Source organism: Hyperoodon ampullatus (assembly GCF_949752795.1).
Source record: "Hyperoodon ampullatus genome assembly, chromosome: 1".
NCBI lineage: Eukaryota > Metazoa > Chordata > Mammalia > Artiodactyla > Ziphiidae > Hyperoodon > Hyperoodon ampullatus.
This window is the reverse complement of record NC_136914.1, coordinates 111608017-111633434: the sequence shown is the minus strand read 5'-3', so window position 1 is coordinate 111633434 and position 25418 is coordinate 111608017. Positions and strand designations below refer to the sequence as shown.

Below are 25418 nucleotides of genomic sequence, written 5' to 3'. Positions count from 1 at the left end.
TACAGAGCTGGCAGTGGAAGCTTCTCATCACAGGCTGGCATCTCTGGACACTTATTCAGTGAAAAATCTTTTATTTCAGAGCCCATTTTGATCGTTAAAAAGGGCTGCCGTGCACTGAGAATAAACTTACTATTTTATGATGAAAATAACTGGATGCCTACCGTAAAGCCAGAAGACTCAGAAAAGAGCGAATCGGTATTAATATTTTCTATCATTTAGTATTTCGAAGTTGTAAGTGTTAGAAATCAAGGCAAATACTTCATTTGCAGATGAGAAACTGAGGCAAAGCAACAATGACTGGACTAGACCTTAGTTTTTATGTTAGCTTCAAATCCTAGTCTTCATGGTTGCATTCAACAAAACTTTACTGAATGATCTACTATGGCATCTACTGTGTTGCGGGTATATTAAGACCAGTAAGACCCTGGCCTGCCTTGGTGGAGCCTGCAGTTTTGGGGCGGGGTGGAGGGGAGTGGCTGGGTCATAAGTAAGCCAGCTGGACAAGAGCTCTGACGGAAATATGCACAGGATGTGGCAATGGTCCCAAGGAAGAGCTCCTGGCCCAGGCCAAGGGTTAGGGGAGGATTCCCAGAGAAGGCAGCCCCAGATCTGGTCCTGAAAGACATACAGGACTAGCCTGGAAAGGGAGGGGCGAGACGCATGGAGGGTGTAGAGATATGGAGTGAACAAAAGGGAGTGCAGCCTAGGGAAGTGGATGCCAGGCTTGGTTTGCATGTCGCAGGCTCAGCCCTGATCCCAATAAGTCACTTCTCTGAGTTCTATGTCAGTTTGTATGAAAGCAACCGAGAGCTACCCTTTTACTAACTTCAGCAACTCTGTGTTTCGTTAATTCTGAGTTTTTCCTGAGAGCAATCCTCACTTCATCAGTATGCAGAGGTTATGTTGTGCAGGGGTTCTCAACCGTGGCACACGTGACATTTTGAGCCAGATAACTCTTTGTTGTTGGAGGCTGGGCTGTACACTGTAGAATGTTTAGTAGCATCTCTGGCCTCTGTCCACTAGATGCCAGTAGCACCATCCAGTTGTGACAACTAGAAATACTTCCAGACATGGCCAAATGCCTCATAGCGGGCAAAACCACCCCTAAGCACTGCATTACAGGATTTGAGAAGCAGTGCATGAATGGATTTCATGTAAATTACGCTTGGAGTGATGGCACCCCCCGTCCCCCCGCCCTCCTTGAGCATGACACATGTGTTTGGGTGATGCTTCTCGTCATGGGGATGTATTTGCACTCTCCTCCCACTCCTGTCTGCTCTCCTAAGGACTGGCAGCCCCTTGGGTGAAGGGTTCAGAAAGTAGTATGACAACCACACACGGCAAAACTAGCTGGTGGTCAGGGAGGGCACTGGGCCTCTGCCTGCTGAGGCTATACATGGGGACCCCCAGAAATCCTCCTCTTCTCACCTCGGTTACAGCTTGGATGGATGCACCATGTTTCAGAAGGAGTTCCATTACTTTAATTCGATTCTTCTTGCAGGCAATATGGAGAGGGGTAAAGCCATTCTGCAAGGGAAAAAGACACGGACCTATTGCATTACGTTCCGTTGAGATCTACTTCCACTGTGTATGGTAAAATATTTTTACAAAAGTGACGTTGTGTAAAGATTTGGAAATGAGCGGCGACAACGAGGGGTTAAACCGAATACGGATTCTTTTCTGGAAGCACAGGTAGTCTACCTGCTCCCAGGAACCCAAGGTGCCCTGCTAATCACAAACAGGAAGCAAATTTTTGTCATAATCTCCTGGTAGTTAAGGCAAAATGGTCATGCGTCTTCTTAGACTATTTTATTCTGGAATTTATTTTCCAAATATGTCCCTCCTCTACCTCATTTCAAACACAGACTAAAAACATCTCGGCCAAAATTTGTCCGCACAGCCAAAAGTTCACCACTGCCCATTGTGACTTCTCTGCTGCATTTAAAAACAACTTCAAGACCTGTTCTGAAATGTTTTTATTTCTTCCAAGTTTTAAGATTCAAGTAGGTGCTTACTCCAAGGAAGCAGAAACTTAAACAACCCAACATTAGTTGGATCATTTGGTTTAATATTTAATCTAGTAAAAGAACCTGCTTTTTAAACAAATTACTTACCAAACTGTACTGCCCGCTAAGTGAGAGAGACCATGGGGCATATTTTTGTCACCACAGAGAACTACAGAATATCAGGGCCCACCACGCAAGCTTAGGTCAAAGTCACCACGAGTGCTTCTATGGAGGTTTTGAGACCATTTACCAGGCCATAGTCCATCCGGGGGTGACTGCCTACAACCTCCAGAACCTCCTAATGTTGTGAAATCTTCAGTCGAGGAAAATGAGGATAAGAGTCCACACCCCGTTGTAAGGCCTTTTTTCTTGTGTGGAAAAATAAGTCATGACTGCTCATTTCTTTTCCTCCCTTCTCAGAATTCAAAGATATGTTTGATATCTTGGGCCAGTCAACAGCTCTTAAAATGCTGCTCCAGGAAAAGCATTTAGAATTACGATGGTGATGGAGCTGCCTGGGGTCTGGAGGGCTCCTCTCTGCCCATCCGTTCCTGCCCACTCCAAATCTCAGGGGCCACAGAGTGCCAGAGGTGACCCATATGAACCGCAAGGGAGCAGAGACCCTTCCTAAAATGGTTGATCAGATGACAGCCTTTACCGCAAAGTTGCTAGTAAACGCACACGTTTTCCCTAGCACTTGGTGACATATTTTTTTCCTAAACAGGAGTGCTTCTTCTGAACTAAATTTAAACAGCTGACTAACTTGGGACCATTTATTTTCCTAAAGACAACAAACACCGTCTCCTTGTGAAAACCAAACTATATAGCAAAGCTCAAGGTTAAAGCAGCATATCATTCTAGGAGTTAAGACTACAAACTAGACCAAATTTTTGATTCGCATCTTGAGGAAACAATGACAGGTGATATTTCATTACCTTACATGGTTAACATCCTCACATCGAATTTCTGCTCACAAATTCCTAGACCTTTCATGTTTAAGATGAAGTTTTCTGATCATTTTGCCTCGTATTTTTAGATCTCACAAAAAACTGTTAATTCACAGTTATCACTTTACCTACCAGAAGATAAGTTGACCAGCTCAGTCCTTTTGTACTTGTACAGTCTTTGGGTTTATTTATGTAAGAGAACCACGAGTGTGACCATAAAGAAGTTAATGATTTAGCCTCACCAGTCTTGCTTATGTTGGAAATAGAAGGGTTTACAGATTTTCCAGAAGGCCATCTGAAGGTTGACAAGAAGTACACTTTACTTAAGTAGACCTTCCATTTTCACCTCCTGAAAAGGAGTCCCTTTGGGTAGCATGTGGTCAGCAAGACAACACAGGCTGGACTTGTGAGCTAAGCTACTCACCAGGGCTTTGGCGTTGGGGTTAGCCTTCTTGTCCAGGAGAACCTTGGCGACTTTGTAATGGCCACAGTGGGCAGCCACGTGCAGGGCAGTCAGGTAGTCATTGGTGACGTCGTCCACAGGCACGTTATGCTGGAGGAGAAGTTGGACGCAGTTTAAATGATCCCCCTGTGTAGCCATGTGCAGTGGAGACAATCCATTCTGGAACACAGAAGACAAGCAGAGTTTATTGTTTTACCTTTCAAATGCGAATGTGCCCAACACAAAATACAGCACAAATGTGAACAGATGAAAGCCCTAGATTTGCACACGGAAATACCTTCTCTTTTTAAAAGGTTTTGTGGCAACTGTTTTGAACTGCAGCTACTTTCCAAACTAGTCCTCCTGCTTCTTATATCAATCAAAAATAAATTTTCAATGATAATTTCTTTTTCTGATTTAAAAAATAGTGTGAATTGCACTAAGGTCCACTATTGATTGCATTTCCAGTGAATCTGAATTCTTAATATTTAAGACTGAAAACTGGAAATCAACTATACTTCAATAAAAAAAGTACTGATAACAACAAAAGAATGAAAAGGCTAAAATAAAGGCAGAAACAGAATGGTATTCACTAGACTGGTTTTTATTTTGTGCTCCTGTGTTATTAATGCTTGATACTGAATATTATATTGATCAATTTTTAGAAAAAAGATCTGAATACAACACATTTCATCTCACATCAACGTAGAAAGGAAAACTTTGCCCTTTTCCATCCATCTGGTGCCCCCATGTGTCTATGGCGAGGAAAGGCAAGACTGTGACGAACTCATTAACTAATTAATGCTTGCCTCAGTTTAAATCAATTGGGTTCAATGACAGGTCCTCATATGCAATACAGATAAGTAAAAAATTCATTTAGAGAGCTGATAGAAGGCATGAGCGGGGTCAAAGGTAATTAAAACCGTTAAAAAGATTGGAGTGACATTTAGCATTCAACACCCGTTTTCTAATGAAGGCAAAAACAAGGTATTAAGGTATCAGTCTTTCCAGGCACGCTTCCTTTAAATATGGAGACAAAGTGTTGGAGCCTGGGAAGTTCCTAGAGAATCCAGTTATCAAGAGAGCCTCTAGTAATTACTGTAACCTAGTTTAACCTACGTGGGAGGGAAAAGCGATGGTAAATTCAGTTTCCAAAAAAATCAACATCACTGAACTTTGAAAATAATGATATACTAAGTATGTACCAATGAACTAGGTATTTCTGAATCCTCCGGGCCAAGTTAAATTCCCCTAATTTATCTGAATGACATAAAACAGGAGTTCAAGGGGGGAAAAACACCAAGCCTTCCTTTGGCCACTCTCATGGCATCATTCACTCACCATGTCATGTATTTCAGCTATTTTTGTTTCTTGAAAACAGGAGGTTCATGGCTTATAATTTCCCCATATTGCCCAGCAGAGAGCCTTGTATATATAGAAAGAGCTCCATAAATAATTATGTAAATTTAAAGCCTTCATACACTGCCAGTCAAGCAGAATATTTCTGCCTAAAAAATTCCACTCCAACATTTTGAACCAAAGTAGAAACTAAGGTGCAGGAAAGGAGGGGAACATTTCTCATTTGAGACACTGCCACCCACGAGCATATGCACTTGTTTATTTCCTGCCAAAACATTCCTCCGCTTTATGTTTTGATACAGTCTTAGAGGAAAACACAAAGTAAACAAAGAAACAAAATGTGAGAGAACAAATGACTTCATGGAGAGTAGAAATGGGAGGCTGTGTCAATAAAAGAAGGAAATTCTCTAATGATACACAAAACAATCACATATGAGTGGGTAACTTATAGGTCACTGGGGAAGGACCAGAAGAAAGGAAAGATCATCTGCTGTGTGGAGAGGGGTCATATTATGTATGGCATTGTCATCAAGCTAAAAACATGGATCCAGTGTGATGGTTCCTCTTAGCTCAGAAAGATGAAAGTCTTGAAGAATTAGACAGATGGTCTTAAAGTTCAGAATGCCTTCATTCGCTTACTATTCATTCAACAAATATTTGGGGAAGGTCTCCTATGCGCCAGGTGCTGATTTAGGTCCTTAGGGTACTGCACTGAATAAGACAAAGTTCTTGTTTTCATTTCACTGAAGAGACAGCAAACAGGTAAAGAAACTAAGAAGGCCTCTCTGAGAAGACGACATTTGAGTTGAGAAATGTGTGAAGACTGCAGAACTCTGGGACAGACTGAGAGAGGTCAGTCTGTGGGAATGGGAAATGAGAACAAACTTGGTGTATTCTAGGAAGTGAAAGGAGGCTGCTTGGCTAGAAGAAGGTAAGGACCAGAAGGAGAGATGAGGCAGAGAGGTGGTCGGATTCTGGTAAGGAATTCTCAGTGCAGTGGGCGGGGCAACTTCCAGATAAACATGGTAGATGTGACATGCGTGTTTATCCATCCTTTCACAAACTCCACTAAAAAACATGAACGGAATTGAAAAGGTAAAACCCACAGGGCATGCACACCCACACACTCACACAACATGGCAAAGGAAACAAAAACAGATGTGTGATGTCTATAAACTTTGGAATATGAGAAAAGATTTTAAGAAAAGATTTTACCTCATCCAGCAGAGAGGAAAAGGCTGACACCTAAGTGCCTGTGGAGGGGTATAATCTGTGGTGTGCTGGCAAATGTTTCACAATAGCTCTTTAAAGAAGAACAGCCCTGAGATATGGCATTTGCCAATTTCCAAGGTGTAAAGACCTCTGTGCTATGACTGATTTCAAGCTATCAACATGATGTTACTGAATATGGAACTGGAAAGAGATGTACACAACAGGCTCCAGTATACCACGGGGTATAATACAGACAACGGATTTACCTCTCAGATGCCCAAAAGGCAGACAATACGGAAACATAGTACCTTGGAGGATAAAGATGAAGCTTGGGGCCAAAAGCAGGATTGGTTTAGCTGCCTATGGAGTAGTCAGGTCTCTAAGACCTTCCAACCCAGCAAAGACAGATGACTGCCCCCTCGTACCTTGCAGGAAACCAGGAATTTAATTTCTGGAGATTCTGGATGTGGAGGCTGGGGCAGAGTGGAGGGCAGTGGTTAGGCTCTGGACTGAGAACAGGTGTTCACAGAAGGAAGGACAGCCTAGGTGTTAAGAGTATGATCTCTAGATTAAGACTGTCTGGGTTCAAATCCTTGGTCTGCCACTAGCTGAGACATCTCGAGAAAGTTACTTTCTCTCTTTGGATCTCAGTTTCCTCATCTATAAAAAGGGCATAATAGTAAAATCAGTACCTCATCAAGTTGTTGTGGGGGAGTAACTGGGTTAAAATATGTAAAGTGCTTAGAGCCTGGTATGTAGTAAACACTATGTAAATGTTGTTATCATCGTTATGATTAAGGTATGCATAGAGGACCAGGAGAATGACAGCTCCTTTTCCTTTTTCTTACTCAATGTATTCATCTGAATGCACACGGCAAAAGGTTAGAGGACTCATCCTTCAAAAAAACCCGAACCTTCCAAAGAAAAGGGCAATTTATACCGACGTTAGGGACCCCTCCAACCCACCACCACCTGATACACCTGAGAGAAGCCCTGCCCACACTCTCACGGAGCTTCCACTCAAAGGTGAGTGCTTGACATGGTCAGGTACAGACATTCGTGGGCAACCCCCATCATGAAAAAGAGAGCCAAAGCCAACAAAGAGAAAAAAGGAAATCTGAGGAGTTAGGGACAGATGAGAGGCAGAAAGAATTTTAAAGAAATGTCACCTTGAATGTTCTCCAAAAGGCAACAGAATGTATAGCATCCATAAAACAAGAACTGGATGCTTTAAGAAAAGAAGCTCTCAGAGGACAAGAAAATGTTCTTGCATATGAAAAGCATCAAAGAAAAAAGTCAAGGAGATTTTTCAGGAAAAAAAGCCAAATAGATACTGAGATGAACACTAGGGGAAGAATGATGAGACAATGATTTGCTTTTTAATTGTGCCTATACTGCTTTGATAAAATAAAAATTAATTTTAAAGAGAACGACGGGAATTACTTGGAGGTTTTTTAGGCAGGAGGTTGACATGATTTGGTTGACACTCTGACTGCAAAATGGGAACTGGATTGGAAAGAAACAGGTGAGGAAGTGGGGGACCAGTAAGGAAGTGATTATGATGGTTCAGGAAGATGATGTAGCTCAAAGATAGCAGTGGGATGGAGAGAAGATAGATATGGACTATGTGAAAGGAAGAACAACAAATAGAATGGTTTAGAAGCACTCAAAAGTCCAAGATGTCATCAAATGCAATGAAAAATGGTGGCTGCTTAATTCTGCTGGATAATATCTCCAACAGCTCACCAATCTAAACCCTGCATTTCAAATAAGTGATGGAATTGTTCAGACCACCTTGACCCTGTCCATCTTCACTAGAGTTGTTGAGTAAACACTGATCAGAGTACACACAGGAGTAATATGTGCTTTTGGGTTTTTTTTTTTGTTAATGTTTAGAAATTAGGGCTCCTTATAAAGCTTAAGATAGCTTCAAAAAATCACTGGTTTGATTTATAAAAACAGTAATGACTCTGAGGTAGTTTTTATATGTCCCAGAATTTATTTACAAATATTCTCTTTTTCAAATACTGTCAAATGGTTTTACCATTTAAAAATCCAGAAGACATTTAGTAAAACATTATTTTTTTTCAGGCCATCATCATGTATTCCCTTCAGATATGTCAACTTTTCCAAAGGCCCAAGCAAGGTATAGTCTTTCCAAAGTTTCCAGTCTTTTTCAGTCAAATGATATCTTGGCCTTTTTAATAGTCTGTGAACTCTCAAGAAATAAACTGAAGGGCTGGAGAAAGTGCACCAGCACCCAGACTTTAGACTGTAGATCTTGCAGTCTTTCTTTCCCCAACAAGCAATCATTTCTGAGCTATGAAAGTTTCATAGAATAAAATCAAGCAGTAAGTGTTCCTGAAACAAAACAAAATAAAAACAAAAGCAACACATACGCAAATGACTTGGTGATAGAGGGCATGCATCTGAAGGCCTCAAAAACCCAAATTTAATCTTGAGGGTCACCGAAGATTGGGTGCACAGAGCCACGCTAATTACTAAACTCAAACTATGGCATTTTCTATGTGATTTAAAGGCTGGGTGAAATAACCAGTCAAGGGATTCAAAGCTCAATACAGTGTGATGACCAAACACCTGGGGAGAAATTACCTTGGTTTTTGAGAGAATGGGGGCAGCTCGATCAAGCAGCATCTCCACCACCTGCTCATGGCCACTCCTCGCTCCACAGTGCAGTGGCGTCAGCCCATCCTATCAAACAAGGCAACATCTTCAATTACAGTTGATGGGAAATTCTATAAATGAGTGCATTCGGTCAAGATTCGGCACGGCATCCAACATGCTGTGGACCAGTGAGCTTCAAACATTTACGCGTGTATCTCATAAAACAATTTTATATTTTCAACAGAAGTTTTCATAAGTTTAAGTAGTTACCAAGTGTGTGATTCCACACAAAACTGACATTTAAAAATATAACTGTTCCACTACTCTTTTGACTATCCAATGGAATCTAAACACTATAAGTAATTTGATATCCAGCATTTAAAAAAATACACAAATCTTTAAAATAGGAATTTGTAACAGAAACTTTACATTGGTCCTTTTTGCTCCTGCATGTCTATTTCCATTCCACTTCCCCCATATAATTTTATCTTCATGTAATATAATTTTATGCTTGAGTGTTTTTTATTGATTACAGTATCATATTTCCCTGCTGCAAAAATACATAAATTTACTTTTTAAAAAGGTTTAAAGATTTCCTGAGAACATAAGCCTTTATTTAAGAATCAAAAATAAATCTCCTGATTGGCATTATAATTATTCAAACACAATGGATCAAAACAGCAAAAATATATTACACATTTTATGATTATTAAGCAAGGGTAACAATTTATTAAAAATTCCTCTCTGAATGAGATGTATTTTTTTCACAACTAGTTCATGGATCTGCTAATGAGTATTATTTATTGCTAAGATGAGACAGGGTTCAGCATCAATACTTCCCTAATTTTTGTTTTTATAAATGCTAGTGCTAAGACATTTTGTCTGCATAAATAAGTAGTTGGACTTTTGTTTTGGAAGTGCCGCTAATTCTCTAAACTCCTGAATTACATGCCAACAATCACTTACTGAACTTTCATCAAAGATTTCTTCCAATGATCCATCATAAGACATAAGGACCATTAGGTTCTTCCTTTGTGTTGGCAGCAATAGGATTTCTAAGCATTTGATATGCAGAGAATTGCTTATCTAATCACCGGACTCATAAGTTCTTAATAGGGCACCAGTATTTTCAACTCTTCCCTTTTCCCCCTCTCCATCTCCCCTTCCCCTCAGAGGTTTTGCACCCTGGGGCCTTGTGGCTCAGAGTTAGACTCAGGCCTTTCCTTCGGACTATCGAGAAGGGCTATTGTATTAAAATGTAGGTGGGATAGGAGAATTAACAGGGAGATGAGGAAGTGGAAATTTATTCACTTAAAACTATCTAAGTGGCTCCAAATCGTATGGAGTTTTCACACACCCTGGCTTATGTGTTCCCCAACTTGAAGATTCCTGCTGTTGACACTTAATACCTACCCTAAGGAGAGTCACATTTTAAAATACATCAAAAGTTGATTTAATGTATTCAAATCACTTTCTAGATTGTGTGAGCAGATCTTGAAAGTAAGCCTAATTATCCTAATATATAATCAATAAGGTACAATCCTATTTCTAAACTATTAGCTAAATATCAGTAGAATTAAAATTCCTTGAAAAATGAGATTTGAATTGCAAATATGACATGAGCTGGTTTGTATATTTTGAGCATGTTTAAATATTCTACCTTTTATGCTGATTTAAAACATTTGCTCTTCTAAAGCAAAGTTAAGCAATATAACTGTCTTTCAAGTGGAAACAGCATTTTCTTAATAAAATAGAATAAAATAAAATCTGAGAATAAATTAAAAGTATACCATGAAGGCCAAATGTCTTCCCAGTAATGTAAAACCTGAAAATATCTGAAGGAGAAATAATACAATAATCACATCTACCTTGCAACACACAAAAAATTTCACATACTCCGAATGTGATTGCCTTTTATGAACTAAAAGGTTAACTTTAATTCTCTCATTTTCTCGTAAGTAGACTCTATGATATAAGGGGTGACAATATGTATAGGCATTTTCAAACTATGGTCACAGACATAAAATTATTTATCTTTGAAAACTCATTTATCTTTGAAAATGATTTTCCCCCAAGCAAAATCCTACATACTGAATAACAAAGTGCTTGGCTATCTAAGAGTAAAATCTATCTCAACTCCTTAATCCTTTGAAGTACATTGTTCCTTACAGACATATATTTTTGCTGACTTCATCTTTTTAAAAAAGTTTTAATTATGAAAAACTTCAAACATATTTCAGACTAAAGTAGACTGTATAGTGTAATGAGCGTCTAGGTACCTGGTGGACAGCATCAATAAATGTCACCTTAGGATCCACCTTGATTCATCTATATCCTGACCTCTTCTCCTTTCTTATATTGTTTTGAAGCAAATCCACTACATTCGATCATTGTATTCTCACAACTACCCTTATACGGAAGGTACGATCTTCTTTTTGTAAATGAAGACTCTGAGGCTCAAAGAGGTTAAATGACTCATCCAGGGTTCTGTGGGCTGAATTCAGAATGAGGCCAGTGCTGACTGCAGGGCAAATAAGGCATATCTTGGGAGGAGTTATTAAGACAAAGCCCCTCTGCTCAAACTTTCAGCCACTCAGCGCCTTCTTTTATCTACATTCTGCAGCTGCTACCTCTGATCTCTGGTGTTTATTTATTAAAAACTTACAGAATCTGGAGACTCAGCCAGGAAAGGTGACTTTTTTCTGCAGTGTCAGAGCTGTGAAGGGCTTTCCATTCTAGCCACTGCTCCTTTTGTCACCTCATTTCAATGATAAAGTCCTTGGGTTCCCCAAGGAAGGCCTCATCATTCTTGCTCAACTGCAAAGAACTACCTGAAGCATAGCTTTTTCAATTGTAGTTTTACTTGCAGTATTTTAAACACTGATTGCAAATGGCTGACTCCTTTGGATCTTCTGCAAATTTGCTTTGAAACTTTTCAAAGGTGCGTGGCTCTTCCAATAGCCAGAAGCCTGGCATGAGAGAGCCCTTTCAGCAGGAAGCTGTACAAGATGTCACGACTGTCTGGTTGCACAGACAGTGCCGGCCTGGCTGCTAGGACAGTCACAGGTCAGTGGAAAACTAGTGCCTAGAGTTAATGTAAGATCTTTAATTAGCACCACAGTTTCTACAGTCATGAAGACCGACACGACCAGCTAAACCACAGGGAGCTGGAAAAGGATCTGCCATGTAGTGATTCACAGTTCAGTTAAAAAAAAAAAAAAAGCAGGCATTGACATTACTTAATACCCATTTTGTGTGTGTGGGGGAAGTAAACATTTAAATTTCGAACTAATTTCTTTGGCTTTGAAATAGGTGTGGCTTATCATTCATGTTCCTGATGGTCTGTTCTGATCATGATACCCCTGTGTTCAAAAAGATCTTTCATAACTGTTATTCATTCCTCAGCCAAGTCTAAATTCCTTAGGTTAGCATTCAAAGCCTTCCAGTCAGTCGCTGCTACACTTGACTCTCCCCTAATTCCCTTCTCTTCTACCTCAATTAAACTCTTCGCAGTTCTTGGAGAAAGCCTCTCATGTTCTAGTTTCTCTGCTTTGCACACACTACTTCATGTACCTTGAAGTTCCCTTTCTACTTTCGCCAAGATCCAAATCCTTACTGTTTAAAGTACAGTTTTTCTTTGAAGGCTTTCCCAAAGCTAGACATAACCATTCTACCATCAGGATTCCCCTCATATTTTATCTGAACCTCTTTGGGGGAACCTAGGACTTTTTACTTGGTATTTTAGTCTTTGTGAGCTTGCATTATCATTCCAATGAGTCTGTTTCTGATGAAAAAGTTACTAGCTTAAAAGGGATACTTGAATCTCACAGATAAGGTAACTCAGTATCATGTCGGTGAAAGTTGCTTACTAAAAATGACTGAGTGAATGAATGAATGAGTGGGTGAATGAATGGGTTTCTGGGCTAGTCTTTTTTTTTTTTTTTTTTTTGTGGTACGCGGGCCTCTCACTGTTGTGGCCTCTCCCGTTGCGGAGCACAGGCTCCGGATGCACAGGCTCAGCAGCCATGGCTCACGGGCCCAGCCGCTCCGCGGCATATGGGATCCTCCCAGACCGGGGCACGAACCCGTATCCCCTGCATCGGCAGGCGGACTCTCAACCACTGCGCCACCAGGGAGGCCCCTCTGGGCTAGTCTTTTAAAAACGTTTTCTACTTAGTTGCTTAGTAATTCCTTTCCTTCTTATCCTTTATGTTTAAGACTAGACTGATTTTGTGTGTCAGAAGTGCTATTATAATACCTTATTGTCCCAGAAAAATAAAATTTTCAATAGGTAAGTGACTTATAAATTGGAATTACACTGAAGAATATGACTCAGTCTTCTTAGCATTAAGAATAAGAAAGTAAGACCATAAAAAAAGAACAACATAATGCCATTTGCAGCAACATGCATGGAACTAGAGACTATCATTCTAAGTGAAGTAAGTCAGAAAGAGAAAGACAAATACCATATGATATCACTTATATGTGGAATCTAAAATACAATACAAAGGAACTTATCTACGAGATAGAAAGAGACTCACAGACATAGAGAACAGACTTGTGGTTGCCAAGGGGGAGGAGGGGTGGGGGAGGGATGGAGGGGGAGTTTGAGATTAGCAGCTGCAAACTATTATATATAGAATGAATAAACAACAAAGCCCTACTGTATAGCACAGGGAACAATATTCAATATCCTGTGATAAACCATAATGGAAAAGAATGTGAAAAGGAATATATATATATAGAATATATATATTATATATAAACTGGATCACTTGGCTGGAGAGCAGAAATTAACACAGCACTGAAATCAACTATACTTCAATAAAAAAAGAATACGAAAGTAAGAGAAATATGAGAATACTTGCTCTAAGACTTTTTCCTCTTTGTAATTCAGAACATTGTAAGCTTAAAAAAGCTATCGTGGATATTGTGTTTTGCAACAGTAGTGAACTGGTTTACATAGCAGAGAACTCCTTTCCTTAAAATTAGAGGAACGCTTTTTCCAATACAAAATAAGGATTCTTACCTGCTCCCAATCCCTGGAAATTTACAATTAATGTACAGTGTCACTTTGAATGGGTCCTGGACTAAAAAGCAGTTCTTCAACCATATAGGACAGTATATAGTTTTGACCTCCAGGTGAAAAATGCTTGACAAAGGCAATTCTTGAGGCTCAAGGGAGGCTGCCTCAAGAAAGGCAGCATATGCAGTTGGACAGGAGAGAAGGAGAGAGGATGTGGAGTTGCCATAGTAACATTATGGGAAGGAAATGAAACTGCATGGGGTTAGTGATTTTTTTTTTTTTTTTTTTCCAATTCCCCTGATTTCTAAAGCGCTAACATAATGAACAAGTATTCCCTTGGGCAGAATTCTGAAGCAACACACACTGGTGAGTCTAGATCTCATATTTCATTTCAGTGACAGTAATCTTATTAGTGACGTGGGGAACTGCACTTTATTGGCTGGACAAAAGGCTCTTTTGCACAAAGAGCAAAATCCTGCACACTCGAAGGTCAAAAAGATTTTCTTTCGAGCCTGGTTTTTCTGAAAAGCATGGAGCGGGACATTAAACCATCACACTTAGGAATAATGAACCCAGAATATGTACTTAACAGGTTGAATTTGCTCAAAGCCAATACTGAAATGACACAAATTCATGACTTGGGAAATACTTTCAGAAAGAAACATAGTTTATTTTGATTACTATCCTCTAGGTTCCTTTCTATTCTTCCTTTTAAGCAAAAAACATACTCAATAGAAGGAAAAGGAAATCAAGCAGAGAGAACTCTGTGGATATATACTTTTTTTCTATGTCATGGATATAAAACAGGATGTGATATTTAACTGAAGATTGAAAACAATGAAAGAGAAGGCAGGTAGTGCTCATAAGAGGACAGTTATAATGATAGCCAGAGATCAATTAAAAGGCACCAATTACGTTCAATAGCAAAGCTATTCTCATATCTGTATTTTCCTCTAAAAATTCTGACTGTGTCCCCATTTTGTGCATGTTCGGTAATTGTAGATTTGGCCTGAGAGAAAGTGAAATAACATTTTTGAAACCCCTCTGCTGTCACAGGCACTTTATATTTGTGATCTTAGTGAATTTTTATAACAACTCATGAGAAAGGCATCAGAAGTTCCATTTATAGATGAGAAAGCTGCTCCACAGGATTAATGTAACTACCCAAGGTCACAGGCAAGTTAATGGTTCCCATTAGAACTGACACTCAGGGTTGCCTCCGTCAGAGGGACTGGATTTCTTCTACTCTACCAAGCAATCTCCTTTTAAGATCAAGAATTCATTTCTGCCATTTATACATAGGAGAGAAAAAAATCTCGTTCTAATGCTCTTCCTTGCTGTCATGCCATACATTCTACATGTTTTGAATTAAACTAAAATAAGGTAAAATCCTTCTGTTGTTCTTTCTCCTTGGAAAACTAGAGCTTTCTCTCTGAGCCTAGAACACACCTGTATACTATTTGTTGTGTATTTCTCCAGTCTGCTCTTTGTGTTTTTTGATCCTTCTTTCTTATCTTCTTTTGGGTTAACTGAGTATTATTTAGTATGCTAGTGATTGATTCATCACATATATCATTGACTATCTCTTCCTTTGGCTTTTTAACTAAACTCTTTTTTCTTTTCTTTCCGTTTTTTCTCTAGTGGTGGTTCTAGAGATTAAAATATGTATCCTTGGACTTCCCTGGTGGCACAGTGGTTAAGAATCCGCCTGCCAATGCAGGGGACATGGGTTCGAGCCCTGGTCTGGGAAAATCCCACAGGCCGTGGGGCAACTAAGCCCATGCGCCACAACTACTGAGCCTGCACTCTAGAGCCTGCGAGCCACAACTATTGAGCCCGCGTGCCACAACTACTGAAGCCCGTGCGCCTACAGCCTGTGCTCCCCAACAAGAGAAGCCACCACAATGAGAAGCCCGTGCACTGCGGCAAAGAGTAGCCCCCGCTCGCCACAACTAGAGAAAGCCCACGAGCAGCAAAGAAGACCCTACGCAGCCAAAAATAAATAAATAAATTTATATTAAAAAAAGTATCCTTAACTTATTACAGTCTAAATAATATTATTAATTATATAGTTACAGTATTTATATATTATGTATTGAACCAATATTATTCTCATGCATGAGAATTCTGCAATAATTCCATTTACATTAGCAGTTTCATCTTTTGTGCTCTAAATATATATTTAACTTTTACATGGATTATAAACCTCATAACAGCTATTACTTAAACAATCAACTTTTAAAAAATTTAAGAAAATAAAAATAATTCTTTATCTGTTTATGACTTCTAACTCATCTCTACTTTATTTAGATCCACATTTCCACCTAGTATCATTTCCCTTCAGAATGAAGAACTTCCTTTAGTATTTCTTTTAGTATGGGTTTGACGGTAACAAGTTATCTCAGCTTTTGTTTACCTGAAACTGTCTTTATTTTACTTTTTTTTTTTTTTTTTTTTTGCTGTACGTGGGCCTCTCACTGTTGTGGCCTCTCCCGTTGCGGAGCACAGGCTCCGGACGTGCAGGCTCAACGGCCATGGCTCACGGGCCCAACCGCTCCGCGGCATGTGGGATCTTCCCGGACCGGGGCACGAACCCGTGTCCCCTGCATCGGCAGGCGGACTCTCAACCACTGCGCCATCAGGGAAGCCCTATTTTACTTTTATTATGGAAATGTACTTGTACTGGATATAAATTCTAGGTTAACAGATATTTTTTATTCAGCACCTTAAAGATATTTGTCTTCTGACCCCCAGTGTTTCTGATAAGAAGTCTGATAACATCCTCATCATTGTTTTTCCATTTATAATGCATCTTTTTCTCTGGCTGCTTAAAAAATTTTCTATTTTTGACATCCAGCAGTTTCAGTATGATGTGCCTCTGTGTGGTTTTCTTTGTATTTATCCTCCTTGGCGTGCTAAGTTTCCTGGGTTTGCAGTTTATGATTTAATTTGGAGATATATATATATATATATATATATATATATATATATCTCCAAATTAAATATATATATATATATATTTTTTCCCTACCCCATTCTCTTTTTCCTCTACCTCTTAGGCTCTATTGTATGTATCTAGTTGGCTTGCTATTATTGCACAGATTGTTGATATGGTGTTCATTTGATTTTTAATCTTTTTGCTTTCTGTTCTTCAGTTTGGATGATTTTTATGAATTGTCTTCAAATTCACCAACTCTTTCTTTCTTTATACTCAATCAGCTGTTTATCTCATCCAATGACTTAAAAAAAATTCAGATATTGTGTTTTTCTATTGTAGGATTTCTATCTGGTTCGTCTTAAATTTTTTTAAAGGTTTCCTTAATTCTCCTGAAATTCTCCTTTTCTTTACCCATTATATCGGTCTTTTCCTTCGATTATTTAACATGTTTAATGTATAATAAATTTTTTTTTTTTTTTTTTTTTTCAGTACGCGGGCCTCTCACTGTTGTGGCCTCTCCCATTGCAGAGCACAGGCTCCGGACGCACAGGCTCATCAGCCATGGCTCAAGGGCCCAGCCACTCCGTGGCATGTGGGATTTTCCCGGACTGGGGCACGAACCCGTGTCCCCTGCATTGGCGGGTGGACTCTCAACCACTGCGCCACCAGGGAAGTCCTATAATAATTTTTAAATTATATACTAGGTATTGTGAATTGTACGTTATAGCAACTCTGGAACTTGTGGGGACTTGCTTTTAGGCTTTCAACAATAGGTCTATTTCAGTTTTGTCCTTATTCCCAGAGTGATTCCTTTAGTCCTGGGCCAAAGATGTTTACGAAGCATCTCTGATGTGGTAATTCTGTCTCCTGTGTAGCAGGTAGCTGCTGAAGTTTCTTTGAAGGTTTCAATCTTTTAGCTGTTATTTTCCTCTGAGTTTTACCCTGCACGTGCATAGTTCAGGGGTCAACCAAGGATTGTGGAGAGTTACATGTTGATTTCCCTTTGTGGTTTCCTTCTTTCAGGGATTTCCCCCTAAATATCCAGCCACTCTTATAGCCCCAAACTTGATCCTCTGTCCTCAAGACAATTAAACTGACTTTCTGCATGAGCTGTCATATTACGCTGTACTGACTAGTGAGGGCTGCCATGTAAATACAGATCTCCTCCTGTGTTATTTAGTTCTTTCAAAAGTTGAATTCACTCCAATTTATTCCTGCTGTCGATGCTTTTCAATGTCTCTAAACATGTTTCTTTTATTTTTATTTGTATTTTTTAATAAATTAATTTATTTATTTGTTTTTGTCTGCATTGGGTCTTCGTTGCTGAGCGCGGGCTTTCTCTAGTTGTGGCGAGTTGGGGCTACTCTTTGTTCCGGTGCGTGGGCTTCTCATTGCGGTGGCTTCTCTTGTTGCGGAGCACGGCCTCTAGGTGCATGGGCTTCAGTAGTTATGGCACACAGGCTTAGTTGCTCCGCGGCATGTGGGATCTTCCCGGACCAGGGCTTGAACCCATGTCCCCTGCATTGGCAGGCAGATTCTTAACCACTGCGCCACCAGGGAAGCCCTCCGAACATGTTTCTTAAAAATATTTTTCGGGCTTCCCTGGTGGCGCAGTGGTTGAGAGTCCGCCTGCCGATGCAGGGGACACGGGTTCGTGCCCCGATCCCGGAAGATCCCACATGCCGCGGAGCGGCTGGGCCCGCGAGCCATGGCCGCGGAGCCTGTGTGTCCGGAGCCTGTGCTCTGCAACGGGAGAGGCCACAGCAGTGAGAGGCCCGCGTACAGCAAAAAAAAAAAAAAAAAAAAAAAAAAAAAAAAATATTTTTCCAGGGACTTCCCTGGTGGCACAGTGGTTAAGAATCTGCCTGTCAATCTACAGATTCAATGCAATACCTGTCAAACTACCAATGGCATTTTTCACAGAACTAGAACAAAAAATTTCACAATTTGTATGGAAACCCAAAAACCCCAAGTAGCCAAAGCAATCTTGAGAAAGAAAAACAGAGCTGGAGGAATCAGGCTCCAGGACTTCAGACTATACCACAAAGCTACAGTAATCAAGATAGTATGGTACTGGCACAAAAACAGAAATATAGATCAATGCAACAGGATAGAAAGCCCAGAAATAAACCCACACACATATGGTCACCTTACTTTTGATAAAGGAGGCAAGCATATACAATGGAGAAAAGACAGCCTCTTCCATAAGTGGTGCTGGGAAAACTGGACAGCTACATGTAAAAGAATGAAATTAGAACACTCCCTAACACCATACTCAAAAATAAACTCAAAATGGATTAAAGACCTAAATGTAGGGCCAGACACTATAAAACTCTTAGAGGAATACATAGGCAAAACACTCTATGACATAAATCACAGCAAGATCCTTTTAGACCCACCTTCTAGAGAAATGGAAATAGAAACAAAAATAAACAAATGGGACTTAATGACACTTAAAAGCTTTTGCACAGCAAAGGAAACCATAAACAAGACAAAAAGACAACCCTCTGAATGGAAGAAAATATTTGCAAACGAAGCAACTGACAAAGGATTTATCTCCAAAGTTTATAAGCAGCTCATGCAGCTCAATATTAAAAAAAAAACACAAATAACTTATTCCAAAAATGGGCAGAAGACCTAAATAGACATTTCTCCAAAGAAGATATACAGATTGCCAACAAACACATGAAAGAATGCTCAACATCATTAATCATTAGAGAAATGCAAATCAAAACTACAAAGAGGTATCACCTCACACCAGTCAGAATGGCCAGCATCAAAAAATCTAGAAACAATAAATGCTAGAGAGGGTGTGAAGAAAAGGGAACCCTCTTGCACTGTTGGTGGGAATGTAAATTGATACAGCCACTATGAAGAACAGTATGGAGGTTCCTTAAAAAACTAAAAATAGAACTACCATATGACCCAGCAATCCCACTACTGGACCTATACCCTGAGAAAACCATAATTCAAAAAGAGTCATGTACCACAATGTTCACTGCAGCTCTATTTACAATAGCCAGGACATGCAAGCAACCTAAGTGTCCATCGACAGATGAATGGATAAAGAAGATGTGGCACATATATACAATGGAATATTATTCAGCCATAAAAAGAAATGAAATTGAGTTATTTGTAGTGAGGTGGATGGACCTAGAGTCTGTCACACAGAGTGAAGTAAGTCACAAAGAGAAAAACAAATACTGTATGCTAACACATATATATGGAATCTAAAAAAAAAAAAGATTATGAAGAACCTAGGGGTAGAACAGGAATAAAGATGCAGATGTAGAGGACACGGGGAGGGGGAAGTGTAAGCTGGGACATAGTGAGAGAGTGGCATGGACATATATACACTACCAAATGTAAAATAGATAGCTAGTGGGAAGCAGCTGCATAGCACAGGGAGATCAGCTCGGTGCTTTGTGACCACCTAGAGGGGTGGGATAGGGAGGGTGGGAGGGAGACGCAAGAGGGAGGAGATATGGCGGTATATGTATATGCATAGCTGATTCACTTTGTTATAAAGCAGAAACTAACACATCATTATAAAGCAATTATACTCCAATAAAGATGTATATATAAAAAAAGAACCTGCCTGCCAATGCAGGGGATGCGGGTTCAATCCCTGGTCCAGGAAGATACCACATGCCTCAGAGCAACTAAGCCCATGTGCTACAACTACTGAGCCTTGCTCTAGAGCCCATGAGCCACAACTACTGAGCCCACACACCACAACTACTGAAGCCTGCACACCTAGAGCCCATGCTCCGCAACAAGAGAAGCCACCGCAATAAGAAGCCCGCGCACCACAATGAAGAGTAGCCCCTGCTCACCACAACTGGAAAGCCCACGCGCAGCAACAAGGACCCAATGCAGCCAAAAATAAAAAAAAATTAAAAATCAATAATTATTTTTCCAGAGTTTATGATTTTTATCAGCAGGAGGCTCAGTTGAATACAAACTACTCTATCATTATTTAAAGCCAGAACTTTACATTTGAGAAAAAACATGAATATGTGGCTTCTACACACTATACCATCAGAGTTTGTGTTTGTTTTGATCATACACTTCTTTAGGAATATTCCTTCTATATAGACGAGAGAATTCTTGAATTTTCAGTAAACAGAAACTGAATAACTGATTATAAAATATAATTTTAAATATGTAAAGTTGCTTTTTATAAAGTTCTTAGAAGATGTTACATGGGGAAAAAAACAATTCAAATTAAGATTCCCAATTAAAAAAAACAACCAATAATGACATTTATTGTATCTCTCCTTTAAGGAAGGAGGGTAACTGGAAGACGTTTATAGTTGATAACTGTAGAGTGCTTGTGTGCCTAATAGATATAGAGTTATTTAAAAGAAATAGGATGTGAACATTACCAACATACATCCAGGGAAAACAGGAGAAATAGTAGATTACTTTCTGAGCACCAGCACTTGGAACCATATAGCAGTTAACTAAAATAACTGTCCTGAGGCTGCTTTGTAGATTCTTCACGAGAGCCAAGCTTCAGTGGCACATGAAAGTTACCCAATTCTTTCAGGTCTCTAATTTGGTAAGGCAAATGAGGGTTCCAGCATGGTGTAAAATCATTAGGAAAGAGAGAAAGAGAAGAAAAAAGATGCCTCTGTCATGTTCTCAGAACTCTTTGCAACTCTCAAAAACATTATTTCCTTCAAAGAGATTTTCATGTTTGGAAGCTAAGAGAATTTCGTGATTACTTGTTTGTTCTTTTTTTTTTTTTTTTATTAAGACTTTATTTTTCTTACAGCAATTTAAGTTTTACAGCAAAATTTGGGGAGGGTGCCCTTGTCCTTCTGTGAATCCAAATAAATACTTTCAATTAACTTTTAATATTTATGATATAAACGTTAAAAATGAATATATTTTTGAATGACATAAAGAAATATTTTCAAATTAGTCTTGACTAATGTAGAAACCCAGAGTCTTCTGCATTGTTTCAAATGCTCTTGTCAACATGTCTATGTTAGAACTCCAAGGAGAAAGTATTGTATTAGAATTTTCTCTTTGACAGAGATTATTTTATGACTATGAAATATTTAATATTTTCTTTAAGGATTTATTTTTAACCAAGGCAATCACACTCTGCGAATACAATAAAAGCAAAACTCAATACCAATATTTATGTTTCCTTCATATTTAACCTGAGAAATATAACCAGTTGCACTCCTGGGAAAAGATAAGCTAAAACTACAGGACATCTAAGTGACTCCTGACACCTTCCCAGAATAGTAAGAATTTAACAAGTGACAGATTTGAGATACTCTGAAAACACTATATCTACCTATGCACACATACCTTTATTCTTATAAAACCATTGGATGCCATTATCGCAGGACCAATATAAAGTCAAATAAAGACCTTTTGGCAAATGTAACCTTAAGAAGTGTGTCTTATTTATATACTCAGCAAATACTTATTAAACATCTAGTATGTGCCACGAAGTGTGCTAAGTGCTAGAGGTATTAAGATGGACGTGTGCTGCTGAGTGTCAGGGTGTAGCTTTGGATGTAATATTGTAGTAATGGGATTATATGCGGATGTGAGCAGTGGCACCTTGCTAGAAAGGCTGGAAGTTGGAAGAGGAATGGTTAGAGCAGCATTTTGGGAATCAGAGTATTATTATTACCTGGAACTCCTGAATGTTCTCTGAAGCACTAAATAAAAGCACAGCTGCCTTTATTATTGGATGGAGAAGAGTCAGTGAAAGGAGATGGAGAACTCAGAAGTTGTCACAAAGTCTTAACCTGGTTCTAATTTAGGGTCCATACTGAGCCTCTGATTTGGCTGTGAATTGATGCAAATAGTCAATAAAGGAGAATAAAAATGACAAGAGACCACTCACTGCAAAGTATCTTCCTTCAAAAAGGATACAAATACACATGCTAGCTTTGCAGAGAGAGAGTTAAATTGAAAGAGATAGCAGCTACTGTAAGTAGTCATTCTTCTCAAAGCGTTTCTATAAAGAAACAAATTAGGATGCTGCATATAGACCAGATTGAAGCATTTGCCTTGATGTGTGTATATATCTTGGCACATTTGCCACCACTATTGCCTCATAAATTATGTTGTTGTTGTTATGGTGAAAATATGAAAGCTCTGCTCTCACAGCAACGTTCGAGTGTACAATACAGTATCATTAAGGGTACAATACAGTAGTGTTAACTACAGTCACCAGGATGTAGATCCTTGAACTTATTCATCTTATAACTGATATTCTGTATAGCCTGACCAACGTTTCCCTATTTCCCCCATCTCTCAGCCCCTGGCAACCATTCCATTCTCTGTTCTATGAGTTCCATGTTTTCAGATTCCACATCTAAGTGATATCACATAGTAGTTGTCCTTCTCTGTCTGATTTATTTCACTCAGCATAACGCTCTCAAGGCCCATCCATGTTGTTGCAAATGGTAGGATTTCCTTTTATTTTTACAGTTGAGTAACATTCCATATATATTGACCATTGATGTCATTGATGGATACTTAGGTTGTTTCCATGTCTTGGCAATTGGGAATAATGTTGCAATGAATATGGGAGTGCAGGTATCTCTTCAAGATGGTGATTTCATTTCCTTTGGATATACACCCAAAAGTGGGATTGCTGACCTTTATTGAAATGTTCCAAAATACCTTTTGGAAATGCAGTTTAAATGCTATATTGAAGCTTTATCAGTTAATCAATAAAGCTCTAGTGGGGTTTTTTCCCCATAAAACCAGTGTGTGTTTTAATAATTAAAAAAACTCCTCCAATTCCTATATTTCAGGGGCACCACCTTCTTTGTCTAGTCTCCTCCCCTGCTGACTCCCAGTAACTTCCCAGATTTGAGGGTGGGGTCATCAATCTAATTTACTGATTAAGTCATCAGTGATTCTCTCTCTTCTTCTGGGACTCTCATGATAGGTAGATTGTTTTCACTTAATAGTGTCCTGTAAGTCCTGTAGATTTTCTTCATTCCTTTAAAAAAAATTATTTATTTATTTAGGCTGCGCCAGGTCTTAGTTGTGGCATGCAGGATCTTCATTGCAGCATGTGGGATCTTTAGTTGTGGCATGCAGACTCTTTAGTTGCAGCATGCAAACTCTTAGTTGTGGCATGCAGGGTCTAGTTCCCCAAACAGGGATCGAACCCAGGCCCCCTGCATTGGGAGTGTGGAGTCTTACCTACTGGCTCACCAGGGAAGTCCCTTCTTCATTCCTTTTTATTCCTTTTTCTTTTGTTCTTCTGATTGGATAGGTTCAGATGTTCTTTCTACTATGTGGTCCAGTCTGCTGTTGAAGCTCTCTACTGAATTCTTCATTTCAGTCACTATAATCTTTAGCTCCAAAATTTCTGTTTGGTTGTTTTTTAATGTTTTCTATCTCTGTATCAAACTTCTCCTTTTGTTCTTGTATTTTTCCCCTGATTTTGTTAAATTGTTTACCTGTGTTTTCTTGTAGCTCTCTGAGCATCTTAAGAACAGTTATTTTGAATCCTTTGTTGGGCAATCCTTATATCTCCATTTCTCCATTTCTTTCAGTTGCTGAAAGCTTACTGTGTTCCTTTCGTGGTGTCATGTTACCCTGATCCTTTATGATCCTTGCAGCCTTGCACAGATGCTGTGCATTTAAAGAAGCAGTCACCTCTTCCAGACTTTATGCATTGACTTTGGTATGGAAAGACCTTCACCTGCAGGTGGGAGCATGCTCTGACCTTGGGTCTACTGGTGCAGGGTGCCAAATGCAGGATTGGGCGGTGGGGGTGATGTCTCATCTGCTCAGGCCACTGGGGTCCACAGCATTGACCATAGTGACTGCAAGGGCTGCTGGAGACCTCAGTGGCACCACAGGTCCAGTGGCTTGGGATTTGGGCAGGCACTGGTAGTGGCTGGAATTGGTGGTGTGTACAGACTCGGTTGCAGGGGCCAACTGCAGGTGCCTATGTAGTGCCAAGTGCTTGTTTAAGACATACACATAGAGATGGGGGCAAGGGCCAGCTGCAAGGGTCTGGGCTGACTGCAGGCCCACTGGCAGCCGTGGGGGCCCTTGGCTGTCAGCATTCATTACTGTGGCTGCAAGATCACACCATGGGTGCACTGCAGTGGAGGCTGGTATCAGGAGCCAGGCTGGAGCCATGCAGGTATACAGCTGGAGGGGCCCATTGTAGGTGAGCCTGGTGGGGCAGGCCAGTAACAGGAGAAAGGGCCAGGTCTGGCCCAGAAGAGCCATGGGGGCCCTGGCTATTGGTGTGCACTCCTGTGGCTTCAGGGTCTCCCCAGGGGAGTGCATGGCAGTGGAGGCATGAGGGTCTGGTCGGGAGCATGCAGGTGCACAGCTGGGGGGTTAGCTGCACATGTGCTGAGTGGTGGAGGCCAGTGACTAGAGTCAGAGCCAAATTCAGGTCCACAAGCAGCTGTGAGGGCCTTGGTAGTTGACCTGCCCTTCCGTGGCTGCAGGATCTTGCCACGGGTGATGAGGGTCAGGCCGGCAGTGTGCAAGGGCACAGCTGGAGGGGCCAGCCCCAAGCACATGCACAGAAGTGAGGGTCACCCACGGGGGTCTAGGCTGGCGTCTTGTACTTGTGTGGCTGCAGAGGCCTGGGCTGGCTGCTGGTGGGGATCCTGGGCCCCAGCGGGGCAGTGGGAGGTAAAGAGCAGGGAGGGACTCAGGTGGCTGGTGTCTGCGAATGTGAGTGTCTGTGGGGCAAAAACCAGTGACATCTGCAGGGGGTGTGTGGCCGCTGTGTTGGCCGTCAGTTACTTTGGTGGCAAAAGGTGCTGGGGTCTGCAGAGCAGGTCACAGGCAACCACAATCATTTCTGCTGCGTGGCTGATGCTGGGAGCCCTTGCTCTTTTTC

At 40.3% G+C, this 25418-nt stretch overlaps 1 protein-coding gene across 1 annotated transcript in view; it reads right to left on the bottom strand.

The window, feature by feature from the left end:
• ANK3 (ankyrin 3) overlaps positions 1-25418 on the bottom strand; it is a gene marked incomplete at its 5' end in the record, with an annotated part of 287363 nt that overhangs the window by 105217 nt on the left and 156728 nt on the right. Inside the window, 3 exons of the mRNA XM_079711182.1 lie at positions 1429-1527; positions 3378-3575; positions 8580-8678. Coding sequence (XP_079567308.1) covers positions 1429-1527; positions 3378-3575; positions 8580-8678 — 396 coding nt within the window. The remainder of the gene's footprint in view (positions 1-1428; positions 1528-3377; positions 3576-8579; positions 8679-25418) is intronic.